This window comes from Phalangium opilio, unplaced genomic scaffold (assembly GCF_054372755.1).
Source record: "Phalangium opilio isolate 3A_F unplaced genomic scaffold, DU_Popi_V2 ptg000013l_1, whole genome shotgun sequence".
NCBI lineage: Eukaryota > Metazoa > Arthropoda > Arachnida > Opiliones > Phalangiidae > Phalangium > Phalangium opilio.
Genome location: NW_028324148.1, coordinates 14,158,948 through 14,172,624, shown reverse-complemented (window position 1 = coordinate 14,172,624; position 13,677 = coordinate 14,158,948). Strand labels below are relative to the sequence as shown.

Sequence of the window (13,677 nt, the reverse complement as noted above, 5' to 3'; positions counted from 1 at the left end):
GTTGGTAATTTACTATCTAGTAGTTCAATAAAAATCAAATAAATCAATTAAAATAAAAAAAAATCCTATTTAAATCAAAAAAATCAACAACCCTGGTTTTGACGTAGTAAACGCAATGATAGTTTTGTTTTGCCTTTTTATATTAATTTACATTTATTTTTGCGTCAGTCAGATTCCAGAGTTATAAATAGCATAATGACTGTGCTAAATTATGTGAACTTATAATGTAGGACCTACTATGTGCTACTAAGTTGCTATGATCATAGTTCTATTACACGTGATCATTTTATTCACTACATTTTTACCTGGGGACTAAAAACATTGTTTACGAATAAACATCAGGTTAATAAAAACCCAAATTTTAGGTGCAACACTTAATTAGCCACTGTTTATACCTTTGTATAATAAAACCTAGAAGACACTAGATACTTATGTTTTAACGTCTAAATCTTCTAACATTCAGTAAATGAATCTACACTTCAAACGGAACAATTTGTTTTCCAGCAGAATTTCAATGACAAGAACTGCAATTGAAATAACCATTCCAATTTGAAGCAAATAAAATGGGAATCCCAAACTCTGCAATTGTAGAACAGTTGCGCTTTTCTCCGGTTTCACCCAATTGACCAGACGCATGGCGTATCGGTTGTTAAAATCCAAATAATCCAAGATTTTCGACTCCAGTATCATCAAATTCCTAAACGTTTACCCGAAGACAACTAATTAGTATAAGTTCTTGAATCTTCAGTGTGTCACATACTGGTGTTCCCAATAAAGGATAATTTACATACAGATGAACCAATACCCAGGGGGCGAGAGAGCAATTGGGGTATTCTCCCTTGCGCCAAGAAGCAAGACCAGACGGAGCCCGAGTTCACTATACGCGGGAGGCTAGCCACCTTGCGGTGCTTCTTGGTGAGAGTGAGAATACCCCATTGGCGACCCAGGCAGGGATAGATTTAATTTCAGAAGTAGGAATGAAGAACAGAGTAAAGTCCCGGACCCCCTTCCACGGGAAAGGGGGTATGAAAGAAGAGGCTGGTCATAGTGACAGAGGTAAAAAGAAACTACATATTTTTCGCCGTCCCCGTCAGCAACGTCATCAAAACGTAGTTTCAGAGAGCCAATAAGATAATTTAAACTTTTCGTTACGTGTTGGAAGGAGGGGCTCCATACTGGGCTATGAGTCGGACTGAAGTAAATACTAACCGTTCTCCATTCCTACTTCTAAAATTAAATCTACACCTGGTGCAGGTAATTTCCAAATGTGAAAAGTTCCATTTATTTATGAGATTTTGGTGGGAGCCCTGAGTTACTGTATAGAAATGAACTGCGGTTATACTTTTTACAGTACTCTTCGAAGAACAGCTTATATTTCTTGGCTATCGAAATCCTAATTGGCAAGGTCAAAAATTCGGTTCTCATTTTTCCATTGGAGAAATAGAAGCCGTCGTATTTCTCTACGAATTCTCTCCTTTGTTGTAAGTCTTGATTGAGACTCCCTCCCAGAAACCACAAAATCAACAATTCCGATATAATTAAAGATCTTTTCTGTTCAATCATCTCTTCAAATCCATTCAGAAAAACAAATTCTACCGGAGAGCAAAAGCTCTCCTTGTCCAAATTATCTAGCCAATCTCGTTCGTTTTCTTTTAAATTGGACTAAAAATAAATTTTATTTGAGAACGGTAGAACCAGAAGCAAATAGAAATAGGAGAAAGTTAGCTAGGAGGAAGTAGAGACGGGAGAGTCGAAGAGAGAAGGGGGAAAGTTACTTGAATAGCATCTCATGCGCATGCGCGCACCTAACTCGATGCACAGCTGAGAAGCTAAAGGTAATGTAATGTAAGCAAACTTGGTTAGCAAATGTAACATTTTCGGTTTTCTCTCGTACAAGTATTCATACGCCACTTTTCCCCTTGTAAATCGGGTGGGGCAGTTAGTATTTATTCGTTGGCTCAGAGACAATTACGTGAATCAAGATAACTGTTTCTTCACTTTTTCCTATTTCTATCTGCTTTTGATATAAACGAGGTTTGTATTTACGTAATTTCGGAGGTATCTTTCTGAAAATCCGCCTTCAATCATTTTAGCTTTGTAGTAATCTTGCGTCACTAAATCTTGAAGATTGTCAATGTACGAGTACTTTTCGTCGCAAAACTCCGATTTTAAGAAACAACCCAGAATGCAGGATATGAAAAATACTCCGATAAACCAAAATCCCGAAAGAATGCGCTCAGTAATGTCCCAAGTGATTCTTGGAAAAGCTGTGGTGTTATTTTATTAGAAACAGAAGTTAATGAACACTTAAGACTTTCTGTATCGCCCATCCCTGTTAGCATAAGTTTATAAAATATTTTCCATAAGTATGACATTAACTATACTTCGTCATGCTAGAGACTTACAGCTCGAACTAGTTCGAGAACGACAAGCGAGAACTGACTACACTCGGTTTTGCAGTCCACCTTGACAAGCTCTCAATGACCATTGATAAACTTATGGAACATACCTTATGAACGAATCCCGTTAGTTAAAATACTCAATGACATTCGTAAAAAGGGAAGAAAATTCTCCTCCCTTCTAACTAAATGCTTTTGAGATCTTGAAAGAATCCCACAACGGAAGGATATAGTTATCGAACAGAGGGGCGTTTTCAAAAGACTCCTGGTCTAGTAACGTCTCTTGGAAAAAACTTAGCTCACCACATTCCTCCATCCCTCAACCCCAATTAAATCAGAATGTCTTGCACGTTCTTTTGAAATAGCTTTCCGTAGATTTTTGTCTTCCACGTCAGAAATTAATTATTGAAGAGACCTTACCTTCGACCACAAACATTGCCAGCAGATCCCATAGCATTTTGAAAAACTTAATGATCAATTTACTTGGAGTATATTTAAACTTGGAATGCAATTTTCTTCCGTAAGTAACTTGTTTCCAGTCATTGAAGACAAACAACACGGCGAAGAGCAGCAAAGCCAAAATAAGCGTGATCATACTCTGCCAAAATTGTTCAAACAGCATAATTTACAAGTCTTCTACTTATTTCATTTTTTACAGTCGAATCAACTTTAATCCACTGAGTTAGTAATGGCGCATTATCTATTGCACATTTTCTAATAAATTTTATAAAAAGCAAACGACAAGGAATAGATTGGAATTAGATCGTGGAGTCTGTATCTTCATACAATACAGCCTTAATGTAAGAGTTCCGGGGCTCAAAATGAAAGGGTTTATTACGCTTTCAACTTCTAAAATAGCGCCTGTGCAATTGGGGACTTCAGTGGCTAAAGGCAAACTCTATATACAACTCTCCATAATTTTCGATTAAGCGCTATCATAAGAATAATTAGCAAAGATTCACTCCGTTTGTCATGGACAATATCTTGGTCGATGAGATTAGAGCTGCTATGGGAGGTGGCGATAGTATCTTCATTTCGGACAGATCAACAGTCCCTGTTCCAATCCAAATATCTTGACCATATAAAATACCTTCATCCATTGTTATATAAAGACCAGATATGTTCTGAAACAATTTCGTTTTCATTTATTTTGGCAAACGACTCAAAGATCTACTATCTAACAGAGACGTGTTCCAAAAAGGTGTGTGCGATTTCGAGTCGAAAATGTTCCTCCCCATTTTTCCAAGTTATGATTAGAGTGTTTTACGGATGATCCCTAAATTACTTACTGTTATTTTTCAGCTTCTTACTTAAATTTAATCTTAACTTGTTTAGGGTGTCCCATGTTGAAGGGAAAATGTCACGGATGTTACGTACATTTTTGACTCAAAATAGCCCAACTAACCCACGTCTGCACTCGCGTCCTACCACACTTTTAATCTTACCGCGATATCACCGGGATTACGCAGAAAATCAATCAATTCGAGGAAAGGCAGTCTTATGTATTCAATGCTGCATTAATACAATTTGTTTCTTAAAAATCATCATAATTGATTGTGAAATAATTATCAAATCTCACCTGACATTGTGAGCCCGTAAATTCCATTCTTTCATGATATTGTACATCATTTTTTGATCTTCCAATTCCCATGATTCCTTGGAAAATTAGTTTCGTTTAATCTACGATGCTATGTTGGTGGGGTCTAGATTAGGTCGTTCTTAAAAGCGGCTTAATGATTAGGGGTCCGTCCGCCTACCCCGTCCAAACAGTGAGAAGAGCTTAACCAAACAAACCAATTCTAATGGACCTTAATATCTCTAGTGTTACAAATCAATTTCAATCATGCAGTTTGGTTAACAGATTCGGAAATTAACGAATTGGCACGAAGAAACACGCGAACAAACTAACAAACCGCTTTCTCAAAGAATTTCTTAAGTTAAATTTTATCGAAACTTACCTCAATCGTTGCAAAAGTCAAGGCTAACGCATTTGTAAATCTAAACATAATATAACCATAAGTATACAAGCGTTGCTGAAATATGTCTTAATATATTGTAGCGGTGTGCAAATCCTAATTTTTAGGTTGTGAGCCCAAGCTACTGTAGTGGAAAACTGGACTCGCTTTGTTTTTGAGTCCAATTTCCCAGTACTCACGAGTCCATCGAGTCCTTAACAACGTCAAACCTAGTTAGCCGAGACCTAAATCCTTTTAAAGAGGAGTCCAATACGAGCTAACTAACGATTAACCACTAGAAACTAATTAACAATAATACTAGTTCAAAAAAGGCGCCAAAATATTTACGACTACCATAATTCAGTGTGTACAGTCACTGCCTTCGTACAGTAACTGAACAGCCTCTACTGGCAAGTAACAACGCAACCAGGGGCTGTAGAATGCTATCAAGACAAATAATGATAGCTAGTTTGAAAGAAGAAGAAATGAGCTGGCTCAGGGGAAAAAATGGACTCGCTCAGTACTGTTATCAACCTAGGTAGAGAACTCATGAGTGCTCGCCAATTCCTATGAAAACGGGTATCGAGTCCGAAATTGAGTACTTGGACTCGTGTGCGAGTTAACGCAAATGCCTAATATTTTGGAGTTTAACATTTTTGCTCTTGATATAATACAAAACCCAGACGTTTTGTATAATTCCAAGAGAGAACAAGCCCACATAATTCTTGCCTGTATTTGAACGACCGATCCGGGTAAAGAAGCTCAAAAGAATTGTCTTCCAATAGTGTATTATCATCCATAATTAATACGAAGTTTAGAAAGAAATTTCACTTCAGTCAAAATACTTCGAAAATCTAAATGTTTCATACGTTTTCGCGGACCTATCTTAAACCAATCCCTGACCAGAAATGACGGTCGTCTTACACGCGCACTAAATATAAATGATTGCGCTAATTACCCTCTAATGAATTTCCGATTGTTTTTCGCTAAAAGTTCTAGGTCAATCTAAAATTAGTAATGATTTATTTGACAATCATATTAGAATAATTAGCGTTAATGGTTTCGTAGATTAGCAATTTTTAAAATAAAACATTTCATTATTGAAGGTTATCGGTTTTCGTTAAAAGCAATTAGTGAAAACAGCGCCCCCATATATCCCATGTTTTATAGTAAATTGTCTGGCATTTGATTCGTCCAAATTTAGATCTCTTCGACCCATATCTGTAGGACAGTCTTCTGGAGCACGAGGGCTTATGGGAAATTATTTATATTTGGGTCTTTCAAGTTAGAGAAATATTCGAAAACAACATACATTGTTATTATTTCTATACACTTCCCATCGAGAGAAGTGTACCACCACAAAGCGGGAGGGGTAATTGTAACATGATTCTTCCCAAAATCAGAACTAAAACATTTGGAGTGCACAAGGTTACTAAACCGAATCACATACGCCATGTAAATAGTTCCCTCATCATTACTCTTTTAGCACTTAGCTATTTGTCAAGGCGCATGACAATCAAGATTTGTGGGTTGATTGCTGAGGATTTAGTAAATACCAAACAGTGTAGAATGAGCAGGAGACCAAACAAAAAGGGTCAGCCTGGGAAGAATGTGTGTGCCATCGTTCTTCAATTATCCCCTTTTGATAAAACTATACTTGCCACCAAAATCCCGCAGTAATATAAATAAAACTGTACGCCAAGTCCGTGCAATTAAGCCAATGAGGAAACTCTTTTTAACGATTTAAGGTGGAATTCATAAACGTCGGACGCAACGCAATTTAGTACAGGCAAAGGCAGGACGTCGTGCGCAAACTTCCGCCTTTTACGCACGACGTCCTGCCTTTGCCTGTACTAAATTGCGTTGCGTCCGACGTTTATGAATTCCACCTTAAATTTTAATCCATTTAACACGACTGACAATATGACCTTTAATTCACCAAAAATCCATCAAAGTTGAGGTAACATCGCCACTTGCATTTAAAACCAATTAACACTCGGCTAACGACATCTGAAACCTCATGAAATAATAATAAGCAACGACGTTAAAATTCATTGTAACTTTAATTGCAATAAACTTCAATTGAAAATGCGTTACATAAACAATATACATGGTGAAAGTTACAGTAACAATAAGTTTTGAATTCATTCGTGTTATGTGTATAATCCACAATATATATGCTTTATCTTTAACGTACATTAACGTCTAGGTCTAATATAAAACCCAATCGTGATAGCGCACAAATTTTGATAATTTTATATACACAGTTAAAAGTTAGTTAGGAAGGAAGGAACAGAAATAAATCGATAAATAATTGGAAAAATGGTGTTTTCAAATTTGAAATTTAATTCATGACTTTACAATTCATTTTAAACGAAAAAAAGGAAAACAATTACGTCATTTACTTAATCATAACTTTTAATACAAAACTTAAAGATTACATGAAAGAAAGGAAATTACGTTCTCCCATGACTTCCAGGTATAATTATCTCAAATTGTCCATCCTCAAACCCTGCTCCAGTTTCGCAATGCATTAACTCAACAACTTCATTGGCCGCTTGTTCATCTTCATTATTCTCCCCATCATCTACTTCCGCTTCATCTTCCATTTCCTCCTCGGGTTCATCAGGTTCCTCGTCATTCTCCAGCTCATTCTCATCTTCATGCAATTCATCTTCATCATCGTCTTGATTAGAATCCATATTCCCGGAAGCTCCGGCGCTCGATCCACCAACTTTATCGGAAACATTTCTTGTTTTTCTCATCAAACCATGCGGCGTTGGTAATTTTAAAACGGATTGACAAACTCTGTAGGCTGTTTTACTACAACAATAAAGGGAAAGCGCGAAATCTTTCGTACAATCAGCGTAACGAGTGCAAGTGCTACTTTTATCGGGATCGGAACTAAGTAGCAGACGAAATAAATCATGGGCTGTTTCCGATAAATAAGGCTTAGATGCCTTTATGATGTTATCGATGGTTTTAACGGGTTTTCCGTTAGATTTAACGTGTTTTTGTAAACTCTCAATACGGCCTTCGAGACGTTTAATCTTTGCCTTAAAAGCTCTTGCAGCTTGATTATATTTCTTGCAACGTTGTTGCATGGCACTTATAAGAGGCGCTGTATTATTCGTACGAAACGTTTGACTCGGTGTTTGGGTCTGAGTGTCTTTTTTCGCTAAGCCTTTGCCGGCGCTAATTGGGATTGGGTTTTTGCATTTATCGCATAATTTATCCGTTGCTGTTGCTGTTGGTGCAACAGCGCGGATTTTTGTGCCGCTGTATGTTGCTCTAATCGGGCGAGTTGCTGTAGGGGCAGCGGATCTGATTGCCGTGTTAGGGCGTAGACAACTGGTCATTACTTGCACTGATGGACTCGTACCGATTGCAGAGGGTACGGTTGTTATGTTTTGAACTTGTTGAACAACACCTAGATGAATATTCGTGGAAATTTAGTTTGCTGATTTGCTGAGCTGAAATGAAACTTTGATTTTACCAGGCGACGTAGTTGTATTTGGGATAAAAATCAGTTGCGGAACTTGAATTCCACTAGTCTGAGCTAAATAAGTTATAAATTTCAATTATTATATCATATTATGTGTCCATATGTGTTATTATACTATGCATACACGTGTGTGTTATTATACTATGCATACACGTGTGTGTTATTATACTATGCATACACGTGTGTGTTATTATACTATGCATACACGTGTGTGTTATTATACTATGCATACACGTGTGTTATTATACTATGCATACACGTGTGTGTTATTATACTATGCATACACGTGTGTGTTATTATACTATGCATACACGTGTGCGTTATTATACTATGCATACACGTGTGCGTTATTATACTATGCATACACGTGTGCGTTATTATACTATGCATACACGTGTGCGTTATTATACTATGCATACACGTGTGTGTTATTATACTATGCATACACGTGTGCGTTATTATACTATGCATACACGTGTGCGTTATTATACTATGCATACACGTGTGCGTTATTATACTATGCATACACGTGTGTGTTATTATACTATGCATACACGTGCGTGTTATTATACTATGCATACACGTGTGCGTTATTATACTATGCATACACGTGTGTGTTATTATACTATGCATACACGTGTGTGTTATTATACTATGCATACACGTGTGCGTTATTATACTATGCATACACGTGTGCGTTATTATACTATGCATACACGTGTGCGTTATTATACTATGCATACACGTGTGCGTTATTATACTATGCATACACGTGTGTGTTATTATACTATGCATACACGTGTGCGTTATTATACTATGCATACACGTGTGTGTTATTATACTATGCATACACGTGTGCGTTATTATACTATGCATACACGTGTGTGTTATTATACTATGCATACACGTGTGCGTTATTATACTATGAATACATACGTGTTATTATACTACGTATACATGTGTTATTATACTACGTATACATGTGTTATTATACTACGTATACATGTGTTATTATACTACGTATACATGTGTTATTATACTACGTATACATGTGTTATTATACTACGTATACATGTGTTATTATACTATGTATACATGTGTTATTATACTATGTATACATATGTGTTATTATCTATATATTATATGTTACTATATATATTATATGTTAACTGTATGTATTTCTGATAGGATCTTTTGATTTAGGTGTACATTTTAGAGGGAAATTAATTAAGTTAACGTAGTTAACTAAATGACAATTAATTTCTTACGTCTGATAAGACATCTCTGAACAGAATTCGGTGAAAAAGCACCTCCACCTGTTGGCGGAGGTAAAATAACTATTTTCTTAGGAGGCACCCCTTTAGCTTGTGGTATGGAAACAACAGTCCCACCAGCAATCTGATTGGTCGAAACTGCGATTGGAATCATTTGCTGCTGCTGCACTGCGGGTTTTGGCGCCACTTTGACCGTTTTAGCTTGGAAGTTATTTAAAAATATCGTAAATACGGCGCTAAAATTTGACAATTACATTATCATACGCCCCCCCCTATCGGTACTTAATACATTATTAAATTAAACCCCACCCATTCCCATTTTGGCCTATTTTTAGTCTATTTTACACCAAACAGTTCGTTCATGATACAAACCTACAGTTGGCCTAACGGGCGACCCAGCTACGGATGAAATAACGGGCAATCCGTTACTTCTGTTCTGATTCTGATTCAAAATATACGTCTGTAAAATGCTGCTTGTCCCTGGTTGCGAGCTGCCAGCCGTTGATGTTAAATTTCCAGCAATAATTTGAATATTCTCCGGCTGCGTTTTCTGAACGTTGACAATACCCTCACTACCTGGGGTTGTTGCAGCCTCGGAGAAAGTGACATTCGCAGTTTCCGTGGTAACAACGGAGGCAGCAGCTGCAGATTGACTGGGATCGTGTATGGCTATCGTATCTTCGTTGCCTGATTCGACAACTACGGTGATTTCTTGGTTGTTAATGTTATCAATGTCTTCGTTTGAATCCGCCGTTATTATTTCAGATGACTCTTGGTACATTATCGTCTGATGTTCGGATTGTTCAATTGTTTCTTGAGTCGTAACCATTTCTGACGGGACTTCAGTAGCGTTAATGGCTTCCATCAATATTTCGTTTGTGCTAGGCATTTCTCCTTCTTCTTTTATTATAATTTGATCCACTATAAAACAAATTTAGTGCAAAGAGTTTTGCTGTTATTTGCCTCAATTAGAAATATTCAAATTTCAGATCATGAAATACAGCTATATTCTTCAGTTATGACGTCAGTGTCTAGGTAAAACGTCATGGGATTAGCTTTGGCAGTGGGCGGCCATGTTTGGTACCAATTTGGTTCTATGGGCAAATAACATGGGTGACGTCATACTTTGGCTTCTGATATAGCTATAGAGTTATATTTGCTGAGGGGGGTGAGACGTCATTGGTTTTTCAGCCAATGAAATTAACAAGCCAACAGATGGAGTCACCTTCTGGTGGCTATAGAGCTCATGTTAAATTCTGCCTCCAAAAAGGCGAATGGGCGGAGTTTAATGTCACCCTCCCCGTAACCGATATTACTCTATTTAGGGACTTGGCAATTCGGGCTTAACTCCGCCCCCAGCGCCATTATGGTATTTTATTTTTATAGGGAGCTAACAGTTCTGACCCTGAAACGTCACACCCTTCTATCTCTTACTGGAGTTTCATCCCCCCTAACGGTTGGAAACAGTATTCGATGGAGTCACCTTCTGGTGGCTATAGAGCTCATGTTAAATTCTGCCTCCAAAAAGGCGAATGGGCGGAGTTTAATGTCACCCTCCCCGTAACCGATATTACTCTATTTAGGGACTTGGCAATTCGGGCTTAACTCCGCCCCCAGCGCCATTATGGTATTTTATTTTTATAGGGAGCTAACAGTTCTGACCCTGAAACGTCACACCCTTCTATCTCTTACTGGAGTTTCATCCCCCCTAACGGTTGGAAACAGTATTCGACGCGCGAAAATTCCAACCAGAGAGGGGCTGCGTGACGTCAGACTATCTCTTCCCCCTAGCCAGTTGTTAGCTCCCTATTTATATTTTACAGAATGAAAGCTATATAAGCCCTCCTTCTGGTATGTTTTTTAGGACTAATGGAAGGTCGTTCCATGACTTAGTACTGCCAAGTCCCTATTGCTACGTGATTTTTAACGTTAATATCGGCAATACAGCGCCTTGGCAAAGGCAGGAACCAATCAGAGCTCGTCTAAGAGGGCGGAGCTAAAACTAGCCTTTGCCAAGCTCCACCCCTCGACTATGGGAGCATCTAGTGTCACTTTTTTGAACTAAATCACTTGCTTATTTTTCCCAGAATATTTTGTGGCAAAAAAGCTAATGTAAATGTTAACAGGGATATTTGTTACGAATATTATCATGTAATAAACAATGTGAACTCCTTATTTGTACAATTATTTTTCAACAAAATATTTCAAGGAACGTCCAAGGCTTAGGGTTCCATCGCATAAATTTTTACAAATCCATGAAATTTTCACACTTTAAATTAAATTTACTGACTATGTTGAAATTCCCTGACTTTTTCAGGGTTTCCCTGACATGTCGCAACCCTGAATTAATATGATAGGCTTGTGGTGTAACATTATTTTGGTGTAATGCAATAGGGTTATGTAAGAAGCCTTAAAGTGACGTCACCCATACTATTCGCCCCTAGAACCAATGAGGTACCAAACATGGCCGCCCACTGCCCAAGCTAAGCCCTGACGTTTTACCTAAGACCTGACGTCACAACTGAGATAAATCTATTGGGGGGCATAGCCCCACCCCCCGGCGCTATTATTATATTAATTCTTAACTATTTCAGCCGTTCTATTGACCCATTCTTGATATCTTTTATTAGCTATGGAATTTAGGAAGCTCCAAGAAATTGTAACCCAAGTAATTAGTCTGGTCACTGCCAACTCTAATACTAGGCCTTGAAATGTACGACAGAAGTATTTTTTATGTGACATTTTGAATTTGCGCTTAGTAACCGTTAGATGGCTCTTTTCTGAGGCGAATTTTCACGATGACGAAATTAAATTCGTACTGCGCAGTCTCGCATGACGTCACGTCTTTCGCTTATGGCGGACCAGGGTGGGAAATAAGGGTTTTTCTAAACTACTAACCATTGACCTAGGCACATCGTCTGCTAAACTAGAGAAGTGGGCACTTAAAATATTGGAGTTTATTATGTCTGTGTCCGAATTCAGCTGCCAAAGAAATCTCCTCCTACCTCTCCTAAGCTCGCTCATTGGTCAATCCAAATCAAACTTAAGGCATTTCATTGGCAGTGGCAGTTTTTGGGAAAAACGTAAGGGCTGTGATAGGTTGAAATTTCCATGCAGATGTTATTGACACGTGTCAAAACGTACACTAAATTTAAACTTTTATTTTTCGAACACGGAAACCGTTCAGCATAATGAACCGGTTTATTGACCGGTTTTTTGCTTTCTTTTTCGGGCCGAACTTAGCAGATTACACTTCGCCGTTGCTAACAATTCCCGAAGTTTTGAATTTGCCGCCAGTTTAAAACCTCAGAAAAGCGACATCTAGCGCCATTTGTGAAATCCTAACTGCCACCCCCCTTTTATTCCTATCGCAAGGCCTAGTATTAGAGAAGGCAGTGGTCTGGTTAATATTTTCTATTGTTTTAACATAAGATCATTGCAAAGCTAAATGAGATATGTCTGTGCTCTGTAGCTAAACCTAAAATGTGTTTCGTACTGGAGACCAATTTTGGTTCAGCTAGTGTCAAATTGAAAGGGTTTCTCTTAAATAATGTTCGTCGTCAATTCTTTTCAAAAAATGAATTAATTCTTGTATTAAACTTTAACATAGAGCATGGAATTTATTAATCCTCCATGCTTTCCACAACTCTCACACAACACACACAAAAACAGAACGGGCCTAACATGGAGGTCTTAAACACTGAAGAAAAATGGCTGGTGCTTGCATTTTCAAAAAACACCGACAAAAAGCGAAACGGATATTCAAAAATGTCAACTTACTGATTATTTACTGAGAGATAGGATTAATAATATACTTAAAATACGGAATAAACATTAAATTTCTAAATATTCTTTCAATACTTCATTTCGACTACAAACTCAAAAGCACTAATGGAACGAGATCCTCTGAGTTCCTCTCAACGGTCTTAATGCTCCCAGTCTTTCAAAGTCAAATCCGACAAAGTAGAGAAGAAATTACTAATGACGTCATATATCTCAAGTTCCAACGTCTGGCATGTCGCAATATATTTATAAAACTCGAGACCAGGGTGGGAAATAAGGATTTTTTAAAACTGGACACTGGGCCAGCGAGTCAGCGACCCCTCTGGCCTGGAATAAATAAACTGGTCCATGACCACTGGCCAGGGCGCGTCGTCTGCTAAATTGAAGAAGTGGATAATTAAAATATATGAGCTAATGTCTGGATTCTGGAAACCCTTGAATTTTCTCAGTGGTCCTGTGGACCACTACCCCCCCCCTCCGATTTAGTTTTTAAACTGGTCCAGGCAATTTTTAAACTGGTCATTTGGCCTGTGCCACCGCCATATATCCCACGCTGCTCGAGACAAAAGCTGGTAAATTATAAAGGAATCTCGAGATTATTTTAATTTTATTTTCATAAGAAGATTGCAATTTGCAAGGAGAATTTGGAGTACTGTTCTCAGTGTTCTGTACCGTTAATGGCAGTACGTCGTTACTCGGTTAGCTTTGACCCTGGATAGCGTCATCTAGAGCCTGAATCAGTTCAGTTCTTTAGAGGAATA

General features: G+C 37.9%; 2 protein-coding genes across 2 annotated transcripts; both read right to left on the bottom strand.

Annotated features, from left to right (window-relative positions):
• Nucleotides 1-459: 459 nt before the first annotated feature.
• On the bottom strand, nt 460-3,483 carry LOC149709380 (uncharacterized). Its single transcript, XM_089864019.1, has 3 exons — nt 2,047-3,483; nt 1,343-1,662; nt 460-697 (listed from the first exon to the last, which is right to left on the bottom strand). Exons 1-3 carry the CDS (start codon nt 2,086-2,088, stop codon nt 460-462), a joined length of 600 nt encoding a protein of 199 aa, XP_089720145.1. The 5' UTR covers nt 2,089-3,483.
• Nucleotides 3,484-6,398: 2,915 nt separating this feature from the next.
• On the bottom strand, nt 6,399-13,095 carry LOC149709379 (uncharacterized). The gene is made up of 5 exons (XM_089864743.1): nt 12,914-13,095; nt 9,506-10,054; nt 9,128-9,334; nt 7,851-7,913; nt 6,399-7,784 (listed from the first exon to the last, which is right to left on the bottom strand). Coding segments are annotated over exons 1-5 (1,794 nt in total). The 5' UTR covers nt 12,915-13,095; the 3' UTR covers nt 6,399-6,810.
• Between the last annotated feature and the right edge of the window lie 582 nt (nt 13,096-13,677).